This window comes from Pseudochaenichthys georgianus, chromosome 3 (genome assembly GCF_902827115.2).
Source record: "Pseudochaenichthys georgianus chromosome 3, fPseGeo1.2, whole genome shotgun sequence".
NCBI classification, from domain to species: domain Eukaryota; kingdom Metazoa; phylum Chordata; class Actinopteri; order Perciformes; family Channichthyidae; genus Pseudochaenichthys; species Pseudochaenichthys georgianus.
This window is the reverse complement of record NC_047505.1, coordinates 44,831,515-44,848,616: the sequence shown is the minus strand read 5'-3', so window position 1 is coordinate 44,848,616 and position 17,102 is coordinate 44,831,515. Positions and strand designations below refer to the sequence as shown.

General features: G+C 43.4%; 1 protein-coding gene and 1 pseudogene across 1 annotated transcript; both read right to left on the bottom strand.

Moving 5' to 3' along the window:
- Positions 1-9,357: 9,357 nt before the first annotated feature.
- Positions 9,358-9,952, bottom strand: LOC117440116 (ladderlectin-like). The gene has a single exon (XM_034076372.2). The coding sequence runs from the start codon at positions 9,908-9,910 to the stop codon at positions 9,428-9,430; it is 483 nt and encodes a 160-aa protein (XP_033932263.1). The 5' UTR covers positions 9,911-9,952; the 3' UTR covers positions 9,358-9,427.
- Positions 9,953-12,796: 2,844 nt separating this feature from the next.
- LOC139433630 (piggyBac transposable element-derived protein 4-like) overlaps positions 12,797-17,102 on the bottom strand; it is a 9,473-nt pseudogene continuing 5,167 nt past the window's right edge.

The following is a 17,102-nucleotide window of genomic DNA, read 5'->3' as shown; positions in this document are numbered from 1 at the left end:
CTGAGTGGGGAATATCTGTTAGATACGTGAACGGGTTGGTGGGGACCTGTGGGTTTCGCGTTATGCTTCTTCTGAACAGTCACCCTGTCTCCCTGCTGCTCGGGAGTTGCCGGGGGACGGCTAAGAGGAGCTACCTTTGGCCGGTCCGCACTGGCTAACATGGGCTTTACTGTAGCTGAGTTACTTTCTAAGATGCCGAGCTGGGCTTCTATGGCTATGATTCCCGCCTCCAACCTAACAACTATACTACATTTAACACATGTATCCTTACCAGTAAAGGAGGCCGGGAAATAACCAAACATGAGACAGGAAGAGCAGGAAATAACACCTGAGGGTGGAGAAAGAGCCATGGCTAGCTATCAAGCTAAAGTAGCTACCGTTAGCAAACCCGAAAAGAGTGTAGGCAACTGTGGAGTTACAGTCGCTAAGAGAAGGAGAGTTGTGAGTGCTTAAGCTGTAGTAACGTGTGATTACAACGTCAGGCAGTTGCCGTGATCAAGAGTTTTAAAACGATCGATTAAGGTAAGTTAATAAGCTATCAGCAACAGAACAGGCACACAGGATACCCGGAGATGACAACAACAACAACAACAACAACAACAACAACAACAACAACAACCGGAAGTTACAACATGCTTACCGCAATAGTGGAGTAGAGTAATTCTTCTGAAGAGGTTCTGCCCCTCCCACTCATAGGGTCCAGAATTGACTGAAGACATGTGGAACAGAGTCATGGGGTCCAGCACTGACTGAAGACATGTGGAATAGAGTCATAGGGTCCAGAACTGACTGAAGACATGTGGAACAGAGTCATAGGGTCCAGAACTGACTGAAGACATGTGGAACAGACTCATAGGGTCCAGGACTGACTGAAGAAATGTGGAACAGACTCATAGGGTCCAGGACTGACTAAAGACATGTGGAACAGAGTCATAGGGTCCAGAACTGACTGAAGACACGTGGAACAGACTCATAGGGTCCAGAACTGACTGAAGACATGTGGAACAGAGTCATTGGGTCCAGAACTGACTGAAGACATGTGGGACAGAGGACAGTCATGGTTCCATGTACGGGGAACTGGAACTTCAAACAGGTGTTTTCAACTTTTCTGCCTGAAGATTCACAAGTTCTTGATCAGGTGTTTGATGTGGGCTGGCATGATCCTTTCTGCAGTGATAAATAAAGAAAACATTGTTAATAATAGTAATGATGGTAACAACAATAATATTAGTATAACTATTTATATAGCACTTAAACAATTGCAAAGTGATTCTCACAACAAAAATAAAGAACAAAACAATACCAACAATAAAAAACAATTGATTATAGGAATGTTAAGAGACAAAGAAATGATGAACATTCTGAGAGGCCGATTACAAAAGGTAGACTCAATGGCTCTTGACGACATCAATGACCAGTCCCAATAGATGCTGTTGTATAAAAAGAAATAGAATAGGTCCAGATTTCTTCTATTTTGTGTTGGATGATTTGCTGATGGATGTTAAGATGTGTTTTACAATTATAACACAAATATTATTGTAATTGGAATCAAAAAGATTGCAAATCATAGTTTTAATAAAATCACTAGCAATATAGGATTTATTCAACAGCAGTAAAGCATTAAGTTGCTAAATTAACGGACACTGAACTGTAAAAATTACCACTATTTAGGAAAGGATCAGAACGATTGACTAGTAGGACAGCGAAGAGGTGGAGAAGGTCTCTGTCATGTACAACCATTGGTAGATGTTACACCTGAAAGAAAGATAAGGAAATAAGACAACACAGGAGGACAAACGTTTTCTTAAGTAAAAGACCAAATCATGTCAAGCTTTAACCTGAGCCTGTTTTTTCAGTCTTTACAATGCACTGTTGGAAATTACATTCCAAAGGCTAAATTCAAACTCAATACCATACATAACTGGGTACCAAAGTGCTTTACCTGATAGAACACATTCCACACCATCCGGCTGGGCCTTTTGCTGCATATCATCTCCTCCCTCTCTCTCTCTGGTGTTAGGTTCCAGTAGATCTCTATTATCCAATACAACTGAAATTCCCCAAAAAATCATATTAAAAAAAGTTTAAAACAATAACTTGCTTTTGGCATTGAAATGGATTAGAATCTCACCTTTTTACCTGGATGTCAGGAAGGCCAGGAAGTCGTTCCCTTCAAGTCCACAACCAGTCATAGGAGTTCAAATGCAAAGCCTGACTGATGACAAGAGCGGGAGACTTACATTTTACAATTATATTTTAAATTAATACCAGAGCAGTGTGGACATAGGCCCTGCACGACATGCAAATAACAGATCAAATCCCAGATGGACTCACACACTTTGGTGATGTCCTCATCTGATAATGTTTCATTTTTTAGCAGCAAAGTAACATTACTCAAAGTATATGTCGGACCCAAATCATTTACAGTATGTTTTGCATCTCCTCAACAATGGTCTGTATATTTGAGTAGAAAAAAAATTGTCCCTACAATTTCAGGTAGATTAGCACACATTTGTAAGAAAAGTTTACAATGAAGCATTCTCTTTGTATTAAGCTAGCTGCCACATAAAGTACAGCTTAACATGCTAACCTTTGATGAGCTACAGTTAGCTAACTTCATGTTCAACACAAAACCTCTAATGGCATTACATTGACAATTTTAAACAAAACTTAAGTCTCTCAACTTGTAAGATAACGTTAAGTTAATGGTGGGGTAGGTAAGTTTGAGAAACTGGCTCGAGATACACTTTTTGTTATATTCCATGGAATGCTCTAAACATCCCGATAGCAATAAATATCTTAAGTGCTTTGACAAAAAATCCATTAAAAAATGTCATCTGTGGAAGCCGTAGTACCAATCACTTTAGCCGGCCCGGCTAAAATAACTTGATGGCCTACTTGCCTGTCAGCCTTCCATCTGTTCACAAACTTTCAAATTCCAGCGCACTCGAGCTGGTTTCTCCAAAATTACCTACCCCACCTTTAACTTACCCTTAAATAACTACATCACGTTTCACCATGTTAAGGGAAGTAACATTAGCCTACTAGCAAACTTAAGGTTAAAGGGGACCTATCATGCAAAATTCACTTGTGTACGTCTTTTATACATGAGAATGTGTCCCCGGTGTGTCAGGGAACTCACCAAGTGTCGGAAAACACAACCCTCTCTCTTTTCCTCCACACCTACATCTCTAAAAACAGGGCTGCAACGGATCTGATACAGACTGATACAGATTTGAAATATCTCTGATGTCAGAAACAAGGAGCTCCGCCTATATGGGCAACTTTCCACCTATCAGGGGAATGGGGTGTTGCCGTGGCATGGTAACAGCATGGTAACAGCATGGTAACATGACGCTAGTGCCTCACCCCCCTCATTTTCAGGGGGGCGTGGTCAGCTTGCAGCTCATTTGCCACAGAATCAGCCCTTGCAAAAAGGGCTGGAATACAGCAAATAGAGCGAAATGAGGCATGGCTAAAATGCATGATCTGTTTGGTATTTTGAAAAAAAAACTTCACAGACATGTTTTATATAGGTATGGCCCATCCATCCATCCATCTTCTCCCGCTTATCCGTGATCGCGTCGCGGGGGTAGCAGTTCCAGCAGAGAGCCCCAAACTTCCTTTTCCCTGGCGACATCAACCAGCTCTGACTGGGGGATCCCAAGGCGCTCCCAGGCCAGCGAAGAGATATCATCCCTCCACCTGGCCCTCGGTCTACCCCTTGGTCTCTTCCCAGCTGGACGTGCCTGGAACACCTTCCTAGGGAGGCGCCCAGGTGGCATCCTAACTATGTGCCCGAACCACCTCAACTGGCTCCTTTCGACGCGAAGGAGGAGCGGCTCAACTCCGAGTCCCTCCCGGATGACCGAACTTCTCACCTTATCCCTAAGGGAGACACCAGCCACCATGCGGAGAAAACCCATCTTGGCCGCTTTTATCCTGTATAGGTATGGCCCTACAATATATTATTCAAATATAGCATGATAGGTCCACTTTAACGTAACTTTGTAAGAAAGCAAAACGAACCTTCGAGAAAGCTTTTATTCTCAGACTTGGTGAAATTGTGTAATGTTGCTTACCTCCAGAATGACTTTTACTGTGTTTCCCAATAGACAGAGCTGTCCGAGTGGTTCCTCTCAGAAGAGCAGCCGCTGGGCGGAGTCACAGAAACGCTCAACTGATCTTCACTCCCCGACCGTTAGTGCCAGTCAAAACCATGTGTTATACCGTTTGGACTGTCTGTCTCTTGTCGCTTAGACGCTTAGTTCTCTCAGAGCCGTGGCTCAATGACTGTACTCGTGCTCTCAGGCGCACCTGCAGGCGTGCAGAGAGAAAATGGAAAAAGGATAAACTCCATGTCTCCCTAGAAATCCTTCGTGCTTGCCTTTCCGACTACCAGACGGCAGTCAAAGCAGCCAAAACAGAGCACATTTCTCTGTTAATCTCCAAAAACAGCCATAAACCTCAGGTTCCTTTTAATGTCCTCAACTCTATTATTAATCCCTTTGATGTTTCTGCAATTGTGCCATTGACTACTCTCTGTGATAAGTTTCTTACATTTTTTATTGAAAACGTATCTGCTCTTAGGCTAGCCCACACTTGTGCTACCCCAGATCCTGCTCCTTTTCTGTGCCCTGCTGTCCTCGACCACTTTGAGCCTGTATCCCTCTCTTCTCTCTCGGATGTAGTCAAGCACCTGCGGCCGACAAACTGCACCTCAGACAGTATTCCCTCTCGCCTTCTCAAAGATGTTTTCGAATCAGTTGGAGCAAGTATTTTATTACTAATAAACAACTATCTTGGCTCAGGATGTGTCCCAGCTACCTTCAAACATGCCGTGGTCAAGCCACTACTTAAAAAGAAAAATCTCGACCCCTCCATTCTCGCAAATTTTAGGCCCATCTCCCAGCTACCTTTTTTATCTAAAGCCCTGGAGCGAGTAGTCTATGTCCAGCTGCAGTCGTTCTTAACCACGCATGGCATCCATGAAAAGTTTCAGTCTTGCTTCAAACCTATGTACAGTACTGAAACAGTCCTTTTAAGAGTTTTTAATGATCTGCTCCTAGCCGCCGACTCAGGTAGCACAGCTGTCCTGGTGCTGTTAGACCTGACAGCTGCCTTTGACACTGTGGACCATAGCATCCTGTTGTCACGGCTTGAACAGTCCGCAGGCAGCACAGGCTCTGCCCTTGCATGGTTCAGGTCCTACCTGACAGACCGTAGCTTCTCAGTGCAGCTAGGTGCCTTCTCCTCTGCTAAAGCCCCTCTTACCTGTGGGGTTCCCCAAGGCTCTATTATGGGCCCATCCTCTTTTTACTGTACATACTGTCCCTAGGTTCAATTCTCACTAAACACAATATTCCCTTCCACTGCTACGCCGACGATGTACAGATCTATCTGCCTCTCAAAGCAAATGTCAAACACTCAGAAATAAGCGCCATGGGACGCTACTCAAGATGGCGCAGACAAATCAACTTCCGGTGATACAGAGGACCGAGGAGCGAGGGAAATGAAAATAACCGACCTGAGACGCAGCCCGGGCCTCAATTAAACGCCTGCAGCTAGTCCAAAACGCAGCTGCAGCTGCACGTCTTCTGACTGGCCACAAAAAGCGTGACCACATCACCCCAATTCTGGCATTGCCCCCCCTAGTGGCTGAAATATGTTACAGCATTACTACGTCTAAAACTGTTCCAATACAAATATTTCGTATATCAATATTGTAATAGATATAATAAAATAATTGTTACAATACAAATCTGAATAATATCATGTTTTGTTTGAAATCATTTCATTTTTGAGCAGTCGCATGTTGTGACGTGTGTGTGTGTGACGTGTGAGGTTAAGGACACATTTCCCTCGCTTTTTTTTGCATACAAGTGATTCAGCTATTACAAGAATTAGCAGTAATGGCTATTCGGCGATTACCTAACCCGAAAGACTGTTAAAAAGGACAGCTATCCAAATCTATACAAGATGCTCGTTGGCACTGACTCTACCACCTCTGCCACCTCTGAGAGAAGTTTTTCTGCAATGAGGAGAATTCGGAACTGGCTGCGGTCAACGGTGGGAGGAACAAGATTTTCCTCACTTGCGGTTCTTCACATTGAGGACGACATAACCACACAGCTGTCACCTGAGGGGATAGTGGAGTCGACATATATGCGGAATGTAAAAAAAGGCGTCTACTTCTGCACTAAGGTAGGACACTGGTTAATAATATTGTAGCGTGTTCAATTAACCAAGGGATATAGTATCAAATAAGTATGTGCACAGTTATGATAAGTTTTACAGTTATGTAATGCACTATTGTTGGGGGGAGAGACCGCCCCTTCCATATGAGCATGAGGCATGCATGACGGGACGAGTTATGTTCGTATGTGGAAAAGTCATACAGTGCGGTGAATGCTGGCTTTATTGCTACTGTATCCGTAGCACCCCACGCAATAGTTGGGACTGTGTACTGAAGTCAGTAAAAAAGGTTTGCCCCCCCAAGCGCAAATGTCAAATTCCGCCTATGAGCTGCACGTCTTCTGACTGGCCACAAAAAGCGTGACCACATCACCCCAATTCTGGCCTCACTACACTGGCTTCCAATTCAGTTCCGAATTGATTTTAAAATCCTTTTATTTGTTTTCAAAGCCCTAAATGGGCTGGCTCCTGCCTATATAGCCAAACTCCTCCATCGCTACACCCCAGACAGAGCTTTAAGGTCTGCTGACCAGCTGTTGCTGATAGTGCCCAAGACCAGGCTCCAAACCTGAGGTCACCGAGCCTTCGCAGCAGCTGGCCTCAGGCTCTGGAATAGTCTACCCCTCCATGTGAGGTCGGCCCAGACACTAGGGTTTTTTAAATCCTCACTAAAGACTCACTTCTTCTCCCTGGCCTTCTAGTCAGAGCGGAGCATGACACCTGACTATTCCCTGTGTTTTTGTTTTTTATATTTCTGTTGTAAATTATTGTCTTTTATTGAGATAGTAATGTGTTTTTATTACATGTACAGCACTTTGGCTCGACCAAAGTCTTGAACCAGCAAGACCAGCCTGGCCAGCTTGTCCAGCCTGGTAAACCAACTAAACCAGCCTAACACCAGCTAAAACCAGCCAAGCAACCCGGGAAACTGGCTATGGACGTTTGTTCACTTTCTTCTAGCTCTTATTATTATTTATAACATCTGTTTTTGTGTTTAATCCATAGAGCTGAATATGAGCGTTTCCCCTCCTGGATTGAGCCAGGAGGATCTATTACTCTGTCAAAGTAAGCCTGGTTTTTAACCTTCTTTAATGTTATATTGAACTGGTGTTTGAGCTGGCAACTATTTTGTTGCGTTTGTTTTTTTAAAAGAATACTGTCCTCTAGTGCTTTTTTAGTTTTATTTTCTGTCAATAGTTTTCTTGTGTGCAGATTGTGGGCAATATAATTGACTAAGTGTTTGTGTTACAGGCTCCTCTCCCTCTGGGGGAACCTTAGAGGCTTCTCAATACTCAAATTTCCCCTCCTCGACTCCTCGACTCCTCGGTCCTCCGGTAGTGACCCGGAAATGAATTTCAGCGCGCCATTTTGAAGGACGTCTCATTTCTCTAAATGCACACCGAGGACCGAGGATCGAGCGTCGAGGAGGCTCTCTGGAGGAGCTATAACCGAGGATACACTGATGGTTCCTCCACGGCTCCTCGGCGGATGCATTTCCGGGAACGGTGGAGGCGTGACACACGGCCGGACTTATCTCAGCCAATGACAGCTCTGCATGCATCCCCTGGATATTATTTTAGAAACTGCTCTCATCGCAACGCGATGTTTACAGTGAGAACAGCTGTGAGGTCCTGCAGAAAGCAGAGCAGTGTGTAAAATAAATATCACTCAGTATAACAGACCTACTCTCTTTATTTGCTTTAGTTTAGTAGATATATACAAACAAAGAGTCGATATTTTTCTAAGAACATTTAGTGCTTCACATACTAAAATACACAACGGCTGTAGCCTGATTATGCTTTAGGAGCTTAGGTGTGTATGGTACAGTGTGTAGGTGTGTGTGTGTGTGTGTGTGTGTGTGTGTGTGTGTGTGTGTGTGTGTGTGTGTGTGTGTGTGTGTGTGTGGTACAGTGTGTAGGTATGTCCTGTACAGTGTGTAGGTGTGTGTGTGGTACAGTGTGTGCGCAGATGCGGCGGACAGACAGGTCTCAGTTGGTTTGGTGTCCTCTGCTTACTTTTAATACTTGCAAATACAACTTTTGGCCCGTAATTTCAATTCCCCATTTCAGCGACCAGAGAGAGAGGGGGGGGGGGGGATATATCCAGTCTCTGATTGTGTTACGTTATTATGAGAGTGCTCTCATACTTTAAATTGCATATATTTATATAAATATATTTGTGTGTGTGTGTCCGCATCTGTAGCCTGTTATTGTCTCATTATACCGCACTCTCAATGAATTCAAGGTAAATATGTGGGGGAACAATGTTCAGCTGATCTAACAGAGATTATAAAATATGACAAAACACTCGACAGCTGATGCAGCTGTTGCCACGTAATAATGAACGGACGTCGCTTTAATATGACCGCTCAGAGGAGAGGAGTTCTCATTTATTTAAACGTCTGCTGCTTCCCCTCCTCTTTCCCCGGTTCCCCTCCTCGGTCCTCCGCTCGCATCTCCTGTGGGCGGGACTAAGTCTCGAGGAGGGGAGTCGAGGAGGGGAGTCGAGGAGGGGAAATTTGAGTATTGAGAAGCCTCTATGGTCTGCTTTCAGTGTAGGGACTGCACCGTGTCACACTTTAAAAGGGTGAGTAAATGAACTCACTGTAATAATTTTGTAGAAGTTGTGCTTTGAGTAGTGCGTGCTTTTGTTCTCTTTTTGTCCCTCACAGTTAGCAGGCATTGTGACCTAGTGGCCCAGACCTGCCCATATGAGGAGGGGAAACCCACCATGTAATAGTGTAAACTTTAAAGTATGTTTACCCGTTGACTGCTGCTGAACATTGACATTTTAACATGTATATTTGTGAAATAAAGCTGCATTCTATTTGGTAATTCATGCCTCTGTTATTGTCCTTGTGAAGGGAAGCCCCACAATCTGCAAAACAACTTTAGATTTGGATTGAGGGTCCACAGGTTCCTCCATCCCCTCAGCAGGAGTTGGTGTTGTCAGCTATTTAAAGGGGACCCCAGCCACAGTACCACATATGCATCAGAGAGGGTGTTTTCACTGTTGGCCTAATATTATTTACTAAATGTATTTATGATATTTAAAAAAAGGTGTAGAAATAATTCCTTTGATTAACCCCTGGAGCGACCAGTGTGAATATGGAACATTCATGAAAATAAAGGTTAGACAAAAGGACTTCTGTTCACACACATATACAAGTTTACATCTGTGTCTTTATTGTTATCATGTTAACAAAACAGGTGATCACGTAACATCTCAGCTGCTAAGGACAAGTTGTGCGAGATGCACAAACTGAGGGAAGAGTTTTTGAACAACGCACATCATTCCACTTCTCTCGAGAGTTGTTGACTACACAGTCTTCATTTCGTCCGCTGTTGCTTGGTTGTCCTCTAGACCAAAAGGAATACGTGGCTACAGACCCATCAGACCACATCCATCTTCCTTCTTTGGCGATGTCATGGAGTCCGATCCATGTTTCTCCCTCAGCAGAGTCAACGCTTAGGACCAGGAATTTGACAAAATTCTCTTCCTCTGTACTGTGGATAGACACCAGGTTGCCTCCCTGGGACACACAGTAGAGCTCTGCATCAGCCCAGGTCCTCTCTGTGTTGAAGTACTTGTAGCAGCGGCCGTTGAAGGAGAACCAGTAGGAGGGACAGGTGTCTTGCTGTTGGTCCATTTGAGGGTCATCTGAAGAAGACACAGCACCCAGAGCCAGGCCCAACAGGAAGAGGAAAACCAGCATGATGATGATGTCACCGTCTCTGTCTGTTAAAGTTGCACTGAACCGTTGGAGAGGATGGAGATTGTGAAGCTTCAAGTGACAGGCTGCTTCTTATATATGTGTGGGAATGTGATGTCATTGTCACGTGACGTGATCACATGACCGGTGACCGGTAAAATGTAAGTTATAAAAGTTTTTCCGGCAGTTTCAGAAAACCTTTCTCTTGGCTGCACGCTCACCATTATCTCCCTCAAGGTAGGACTCGTGGGTTTAAGGTGGCTTTATGGTCTTTTCAATGAACCTATGGAAGGGTCTCAGGTCAGTTTGGATTTCATTAGGGCGAGGGCAAGATACGCTTAGACCAACTTAGCTGGTCAACCAGCCTGACCAGCTAAGTTGACCAGCTTGGCTGGTTTAGAGGGGTTTTGGACACTTTAGCTAGCCAGGATGGCTGGTTTAGCTGGTTTAGCTGGTTTAGCTGGTTTAGCTGGTTTAGCTGGTGCACCAGCTAAACCAGCCAAACCACCCACCAGCTAAACCAACCATCCTGGCTAGCTAAGAAAAACAGCATAGACCAGCATAGTATGCTGGGCAGGTCACCAGCATCCATCTATCACCAGTTTATGTTTAATAATAGTATTAAATATACCCTGCTGGAAGCTTACCAGGATTCCAGGTGACCAGCATACATTGTTTAAATACTGGTGTGATTATTTAAACTAGAGAGCATAAATATATTACAAAGATTCATTGTGTCATGTATTCTGGTATCTACCTAAATAAAGACATTGTATAGTGTTCATAACAGTATTTTAATTTAATACATAGCAATAAATAGCTAGTTAATATAATAAAATACACAGTAACAATACAAATAACAACCAACCTGCAAATCAACCTACACATCAAAATAAATATATTATCTAAAACGGGTGCATTTGATTTAAAATAAAAGCAATAAATAGAATTCAATATTTAAATGGTAACAAAAACAGTAACACTATGCATGATAATAAAAAGGCAACAAAGAAAGTGTTTTTTGTTTTTCCTTGTTCATGTCCATAATGTTTCCCGTTGTGTAGCGTCCAGCCTTTCCCAATCTGGCCTGCACTTCTGTCTGTTGAAGCCACTTCTTGAAGCCAACTGAAAAGAAATGTACAGATATAAGTACACTGTAAAAAGAAAACTTGACATTTACGTTAACATTTGGGCTGCTGTGGTTGCCAGAACCGTTAAAGTATGGTAAAATACTTTACAAATTACAGTTGGTTGGCATAGACGTTACAGTCAACAATTGCTTACGGTGAATTACAATGGCAAAACAAAATAGAGCTAGTGTACACGGTGCAGCTATATTATCTGGGAAATAGAAGAATCGGATCAGGGTTTGGTATTGGCAGACAATCAATATCAAATTAATCGGATCATTATTAGTATCAGCACTTGATCACCGTTGTTGACTTGCAGCCTAAATACAAAGTTAACTCCACTCCTCTCCTACCACTCTTACCTCTAATGAGCCTTGGTAGAACTAGTGTCCGAGTCATAGGGTCCAGAACTGACTGAAGACATGTGGAACAGAGTCATAGGGTCCAGCACTGACTGAAGACATGTGGAACAGAGTCATAGGGTCCATAATTGACTGAATACATGTGGAACAGAGTCATAGGGTCCAGGACTGACTGAAGACATGTGGAACAGAGTCATGGGGTCCAGCACTGACTGAAGACATGAGGAACAGAGTCATGGGATCCAGCACTGACTGAAGACATGTGGAACAGACTCATAGGGTCCAGAATTGACTGAAGACATGTGGAACAGAGTCATGGGGTCCAGCACTGACTGAAGACATGTGGAATAGAGTCATAGGGTCCAGAACTGACTGAAGACATGTGGAACAGAGTCATAGGGTCCAGAACTGACTGAAGACATGTGCAACAGACTCATAGGGTCCAGGACTGACTGAAAAAATGTGGAACAGACTCATAGGGTCCAGGACTGACTGAAGACATGTGCAACAGACTCATAGGGTCCAGGACTGACTGAAGACATGTGGAACAGAGTCATAGGGTCCAGAACTGACTGAAGACATGTGCAACAGACTCATAGGGTCCAGGACTGACTGAAGAAATGTGGAACAGACTCATAGGGTCCAGGACTGACTGAAGACATGTGCAACAGACTCATAGGGTCCAGAACTGACTGAAGACATGTGGAACAGAGTCATTGGGTCCAGAACTGACTGAAGACATGTGGGACAGAGGACAGTCATGGTTCCATGTACGGGGAACTGGAACTTCGAACAGGTGTTTTCAACTTTTCTGCCTGAAGATTCACAAGTTCTTGATCAGGTGTTTGATGTGGGCTGGCATGATCCTTTCTGCAGTGATAAATAAAGAAAACATTGTTAATAATAGTAATGATGGTAACAACAATAATATTAGTATAACTATTTATATAGCACTTCAACAATTGCAAAGTGATTCTCACAACAAAAATAAAGAACAAAACAATACCAACAATAAAAAACAATTGATTATAGGAATGTTAAGAGACAAAGAAATGATGAACATTCTGAGAGGCCGACTACAAAAGGTAGACTCAACTCTTGATGACATCAATGAGCAGTCCCAATAGATGCTGTTGTATAAAAAGAAATAGAATAGGTCCAGATTTCTTCTATTTTGTATTGGATGATTTGCTGATGGATGTTAAGATGTGTTTTACAATTATAACACAAATATTATTGTAATTGGAATCAAAAAGATTGCAAATCATAGTTTTAATAAAATCACTAGCAATATAGGATTTATTCAACAGCAGTAAAGCATTACGTTGCTAAATTAACGTACACTGAACTGTAAAACTTACCACTATTTAGGAAAGGATCAGAATCAGAAGGATTGACTAGTAGGCCAGCGAAGAGGTGGAGAAGGTCTCTGTCATGTACAACCATTGGTAGATGTTACACCTGAAAGAAAGATAAGGAAATAAGACAACACAGGAGGACAAACATTGTATTAAGTAAAAGACAAAATCATGTCAAGCTTTAACCTGAGCCTGTTTTTTCAGTCTTTACAATGCACTGTTGGAAATTACATTCCAAAGGCTAAATTCAAACTCAATACCATACATAACTGGGTACCAAAGTGCTTTACCTGATAGAACACGTTCCACACCATCCGGCTGGGCCTTTTGCTGCATATCATCTCCTCCCTCTCTCTCTCTGGTGTTAGGTTCCAGTATATCTCTATTATCCAATACAACTGAAATTCCCCAAAAAATCATATTAAAAAAAGTTTAAAACAATAACTTGCTTTTGGCATTGAAATGGATTAGAATCTCACCTTTTTACCTGGATGTCAGGAAGCCCAGGAAGTCGTTCCCTTCAAGTCCACAACCAGTCATAGGAGTTCAAATGCAAAGCCTGACTGATGACAAGAGCGGGAGACTTACATTTTACAATTATATTTTAAATTAATACCAGAGCAGTGTGTACATAGGCCCTGCACGACATGCAAATAACAGATCAAATCCCAGATGGACTCACACACTTTGGTGATGTCCTCATCTGATAATGTTTCATTTTTTAGCAGCAAAGTAACATTACTCAAAGTATATGTCGGACCCAACTCATTTACAGTATGTTTTGCATCTCCTCAACAATGGTCTGTATCATTGAGTAGAACAAAATTGTCCCTACAATTTCAGGTAGATTAGCACACATTTGTAAGAAAAGTTTACAATAAAGCATTCTCTTTGTATTAAGCTAGCTGCCACATAAAGTACAGCTTAACATGCTAACCTTTCGTGAGCTACAGTTAGCTAACTTCATGTTCAACACAAAACCTCTAATGGCATCACATTGACAATTTTAAACAAAACTTAAGTCTCTCAACTTGTAAGATAACGTTAAGTTAAAGGTGGGGTAGGTAAGTTTGAGAAACTGGCTCGAGATACACTTTTTGTTATATTCCATGGAATGCTCTTAACATCCCGATAGCAATAAATATCTTAAGTGCTTTGACAAAAAATCCATTAAAAAATGTCATCTGTGGAAGCCGTAGTACCAATCACTTTAGCCGGCCCGGCTAAAATAACTTGATGGCCTACTTGCCTGTCAGCCTTCCATCTGTGCACAAACTTTCAAATTCCAGCGCACTCGAGCTAGTTTCTCCAAAATTACCTACCCCACCTTTAACTTACCCTTAAATAACTACATCACGTTTTTCAGGGGAAAAACAAACTGCAGAAAACGTTAGCTAGCTCTTGTTAAGGGAAGTAACATACGTAAGGTTAAAGGGGACCTATCATGCAAAATTCGCTTTTGTACGTCTTTTATACATGAGAATGTGTCCCCGGTGTGTCAGGGAACTCACCAAGTGTCGGAAAACACAACCCTCTCTCTTTTACTCCATACTTACATCTCTAAAAACAGGGCTGCAACGGATCTGATACAGACTGATACAGATTTGAAATATCTCTGATGTCAGAAACAAGGAGCTCCGCCTATACGGGCAACTCTCCACCTATCAGGGGAATGGGGGGTTGCCGTGGCATGGTAACAGCATGGTAACAGCATGGTAACAGCATGGTAACATGACGCTAGTGCCTCACCCCCCTCATTTGCAGGGGGGCGTGGTCAGCTGCAGCTCATTTGCCACAGAATCAGGCTGGAATACAGCAAATAGAGCGAAATTAGGCATGGCTAAAATGCATGTTTGGTATGTTGAAAAAAAAACTTCACAGACATGTTTTATATAGGTATGGCCCATCCATCCATCCATCCATCCATCTTCTCCCGCTTATCCGTGGTCGGGTCGTGGGGGTAGCAGTTCCAGCAGAGAGCCCCAAACTTCCTTTTCCCTGGCGACATCAACCAGCTCTGACTGGGGGATCCCAAGGCGCTCCCAGGCCAGCGAAGAGATATAATCCCTCCACCTGGTCCTAGGTCTACCCCTTGGTCTCTTCCCAGCTGGACGTGCCTGGAACACCTCCCTAGGGAGGCGCCCAGGTGGCATCCTAACTAGGTTCCCGAACCACCTCAACTGGCTCCTTTCGACACGAAGGAGGAGCGGCTCAACTCCGAGTCCCTCCCGGATGACCGAACTTCTCACCTTATCCCTAAGGCCACCCTGCGGAGAAAACCCATCTCGGCCGCTTGTATGCTGTATAGGTATGGCCCTACAATATATTATTCAAATATAGCATGATAGGTCCACTTTAATGTAACTTTGTAAGAAAGCAAAACGAACCTTCGAGAAAGCTTTTATTCTCAGACTTGGTGAAATTGTGTAATGTTGCTTACCTCCAGAATGACTTTTACTGTGTTTCCCAATAGACAGAGCTGTCCGAGTGGTTCCTCTCAGAAGAGCAGCCGCTGGGCGGAGTCACAGAAACGCTCAACTGATCTTCACTCCCCGACCGTTAGTGCCAGTCAAAACCATGTGTTATACCGTTTGGACTGTCTGTCTCTTGTCGCTTAGACGCTTAGTTCTCTCAGAGCCGTGGCTCAATGACTGTACTCGTGCTCTCAGGCGCACCTGCAGGCGTGCAGAGAGAAAATGGAAAAAGGATAAACTCCATGTCTCCCTAGAAATCCTTCGTGCTTGCCTTTCCGACTACCAGACGGCAGTCAAAGCAGCCAAAACAGAGCACATTTCTCTGTTAATCTCCAAAAACAGCCATAAACCTCAGGTTCCTTTTAATGTCCTCAACTCTATTATTAATCCCTGTGATGTTTCTTCAATTGTGCCATTGACTACTCTCTGTGATAAGTTTCTTACATTTTTTATTGAAAACGTATCTGCTCTTAGGCTAGCCCACACTTGTGCTACCCCAGATCCTGCTCCTTTTCTGTGCCCTGCTGTCCTCGACCACTTTGAGCCTGTATCCCTCTCTTCTCTCTCGGATGTAGTCAAGCACCTGCGGCCGACAAACTGCACCTCAGACAGTATTCCCTCTCGCCTTCTCAAAGATGTTTTCGAATCAGTTGGAGCAAGTATTTTATTACTAATAAACAACTATCTTGGCTCAGGATGTGTCCCAGCTACCTTCAAACATGCCGTGGTCAAGCCACTACTTAAAAAGAAAATCTCGACCCCTCCATTCTCGCAAATTTTAGGCCCATCTCCCAGCTACCTTTTTTATCTAAAGCCCTGGAGCGAGTAGTCTATGTCCAGCTGCAGTCGTTCTTAACCACGCATGGCATCCATGGAAAGTTTCAGTCTTGCTTCAAACCTATGTACAGTACTGAAACAGCCCTTTTAAGAGTTTTTAATGATCTGCTCCTAGCCGCCGACTCAGGTAGCACAGCTGTCCTGGTGCTGTTAGACCTGACAGCTGCCTTTGACACTGTGGACCATAGCATCCTGTTGTCACGGCTTGAACAGTCCGCAGGCAGCACAGGCTCTGCCCTTGCATGGTTCAGGTCCTACCTGACAGACCGTAGCTTCTCAGTGCAGCTAGGTGCCTTCTCCTCTGCTAAAGCCCCTCTTACCTGTGGGGTTCCCCAAGGCTCTATTATGGGCCCCATCCTCTTTTTACTGTACATACTGTCCCTAGGTTCAATTCTCACTAAACACAATATTCCCTTCCACTGCTACGCCGACGATGTACAGATCTATCTGCCTCTCAAAGCAAATGTCAAACACTCAGAAATAAGCGCCATGGGACGCTACTCAAGATGGCGCAGACAAATCAACTTCCGGTGATACAGAGGACCGAGGAGCGAGGGAAATGAAAATAACCGACCTGAGACGCAGCCCGGGCCTCAATTAAACGCCTGCAGCTAGTCCAAACGCAGCTGCAGCTGCACGTCTTCTGACTGGCCACAAAAAGCGTGACCACATCACCCCAATTCTGGCATTGCCCCCCCTAGTGGCTGAAATATGTTACAGCATTACTACGTCTAAAACTGTTCCAATACAAATATTTCGTATATCAATATTGTAATAGATATAATAAAATAATTGTTACAATACAAATCTGAATAATATCATGTTTTGTTTGAAATCATTTCATTTTTGAGCAGTCGCATGTTGTGACGTGTGTGTGTGTGACGTGTGAGGTTAAGGACACATTTCCCTCGCTTTTTTTTGCATACAAGTGATTCAGCTATTACAAGAATTAGCAGTAATGGCTATTCGGCGATTACCTAACCCGAAAGACTGTTAAAAAGGACAGCTATCCAAATCTATACAAGATGCTCGTT

What these genes read in the sequence shown, in the direction of transcription:
- LOC117440116 (XM_034076372.2), bottom strand. Translation starts at nt 9,910, where the DNA reads ATGCTGGTTTTCCTCTTCCTGTTGGGCCTGGCTCTGGGTGCTGTGTCT.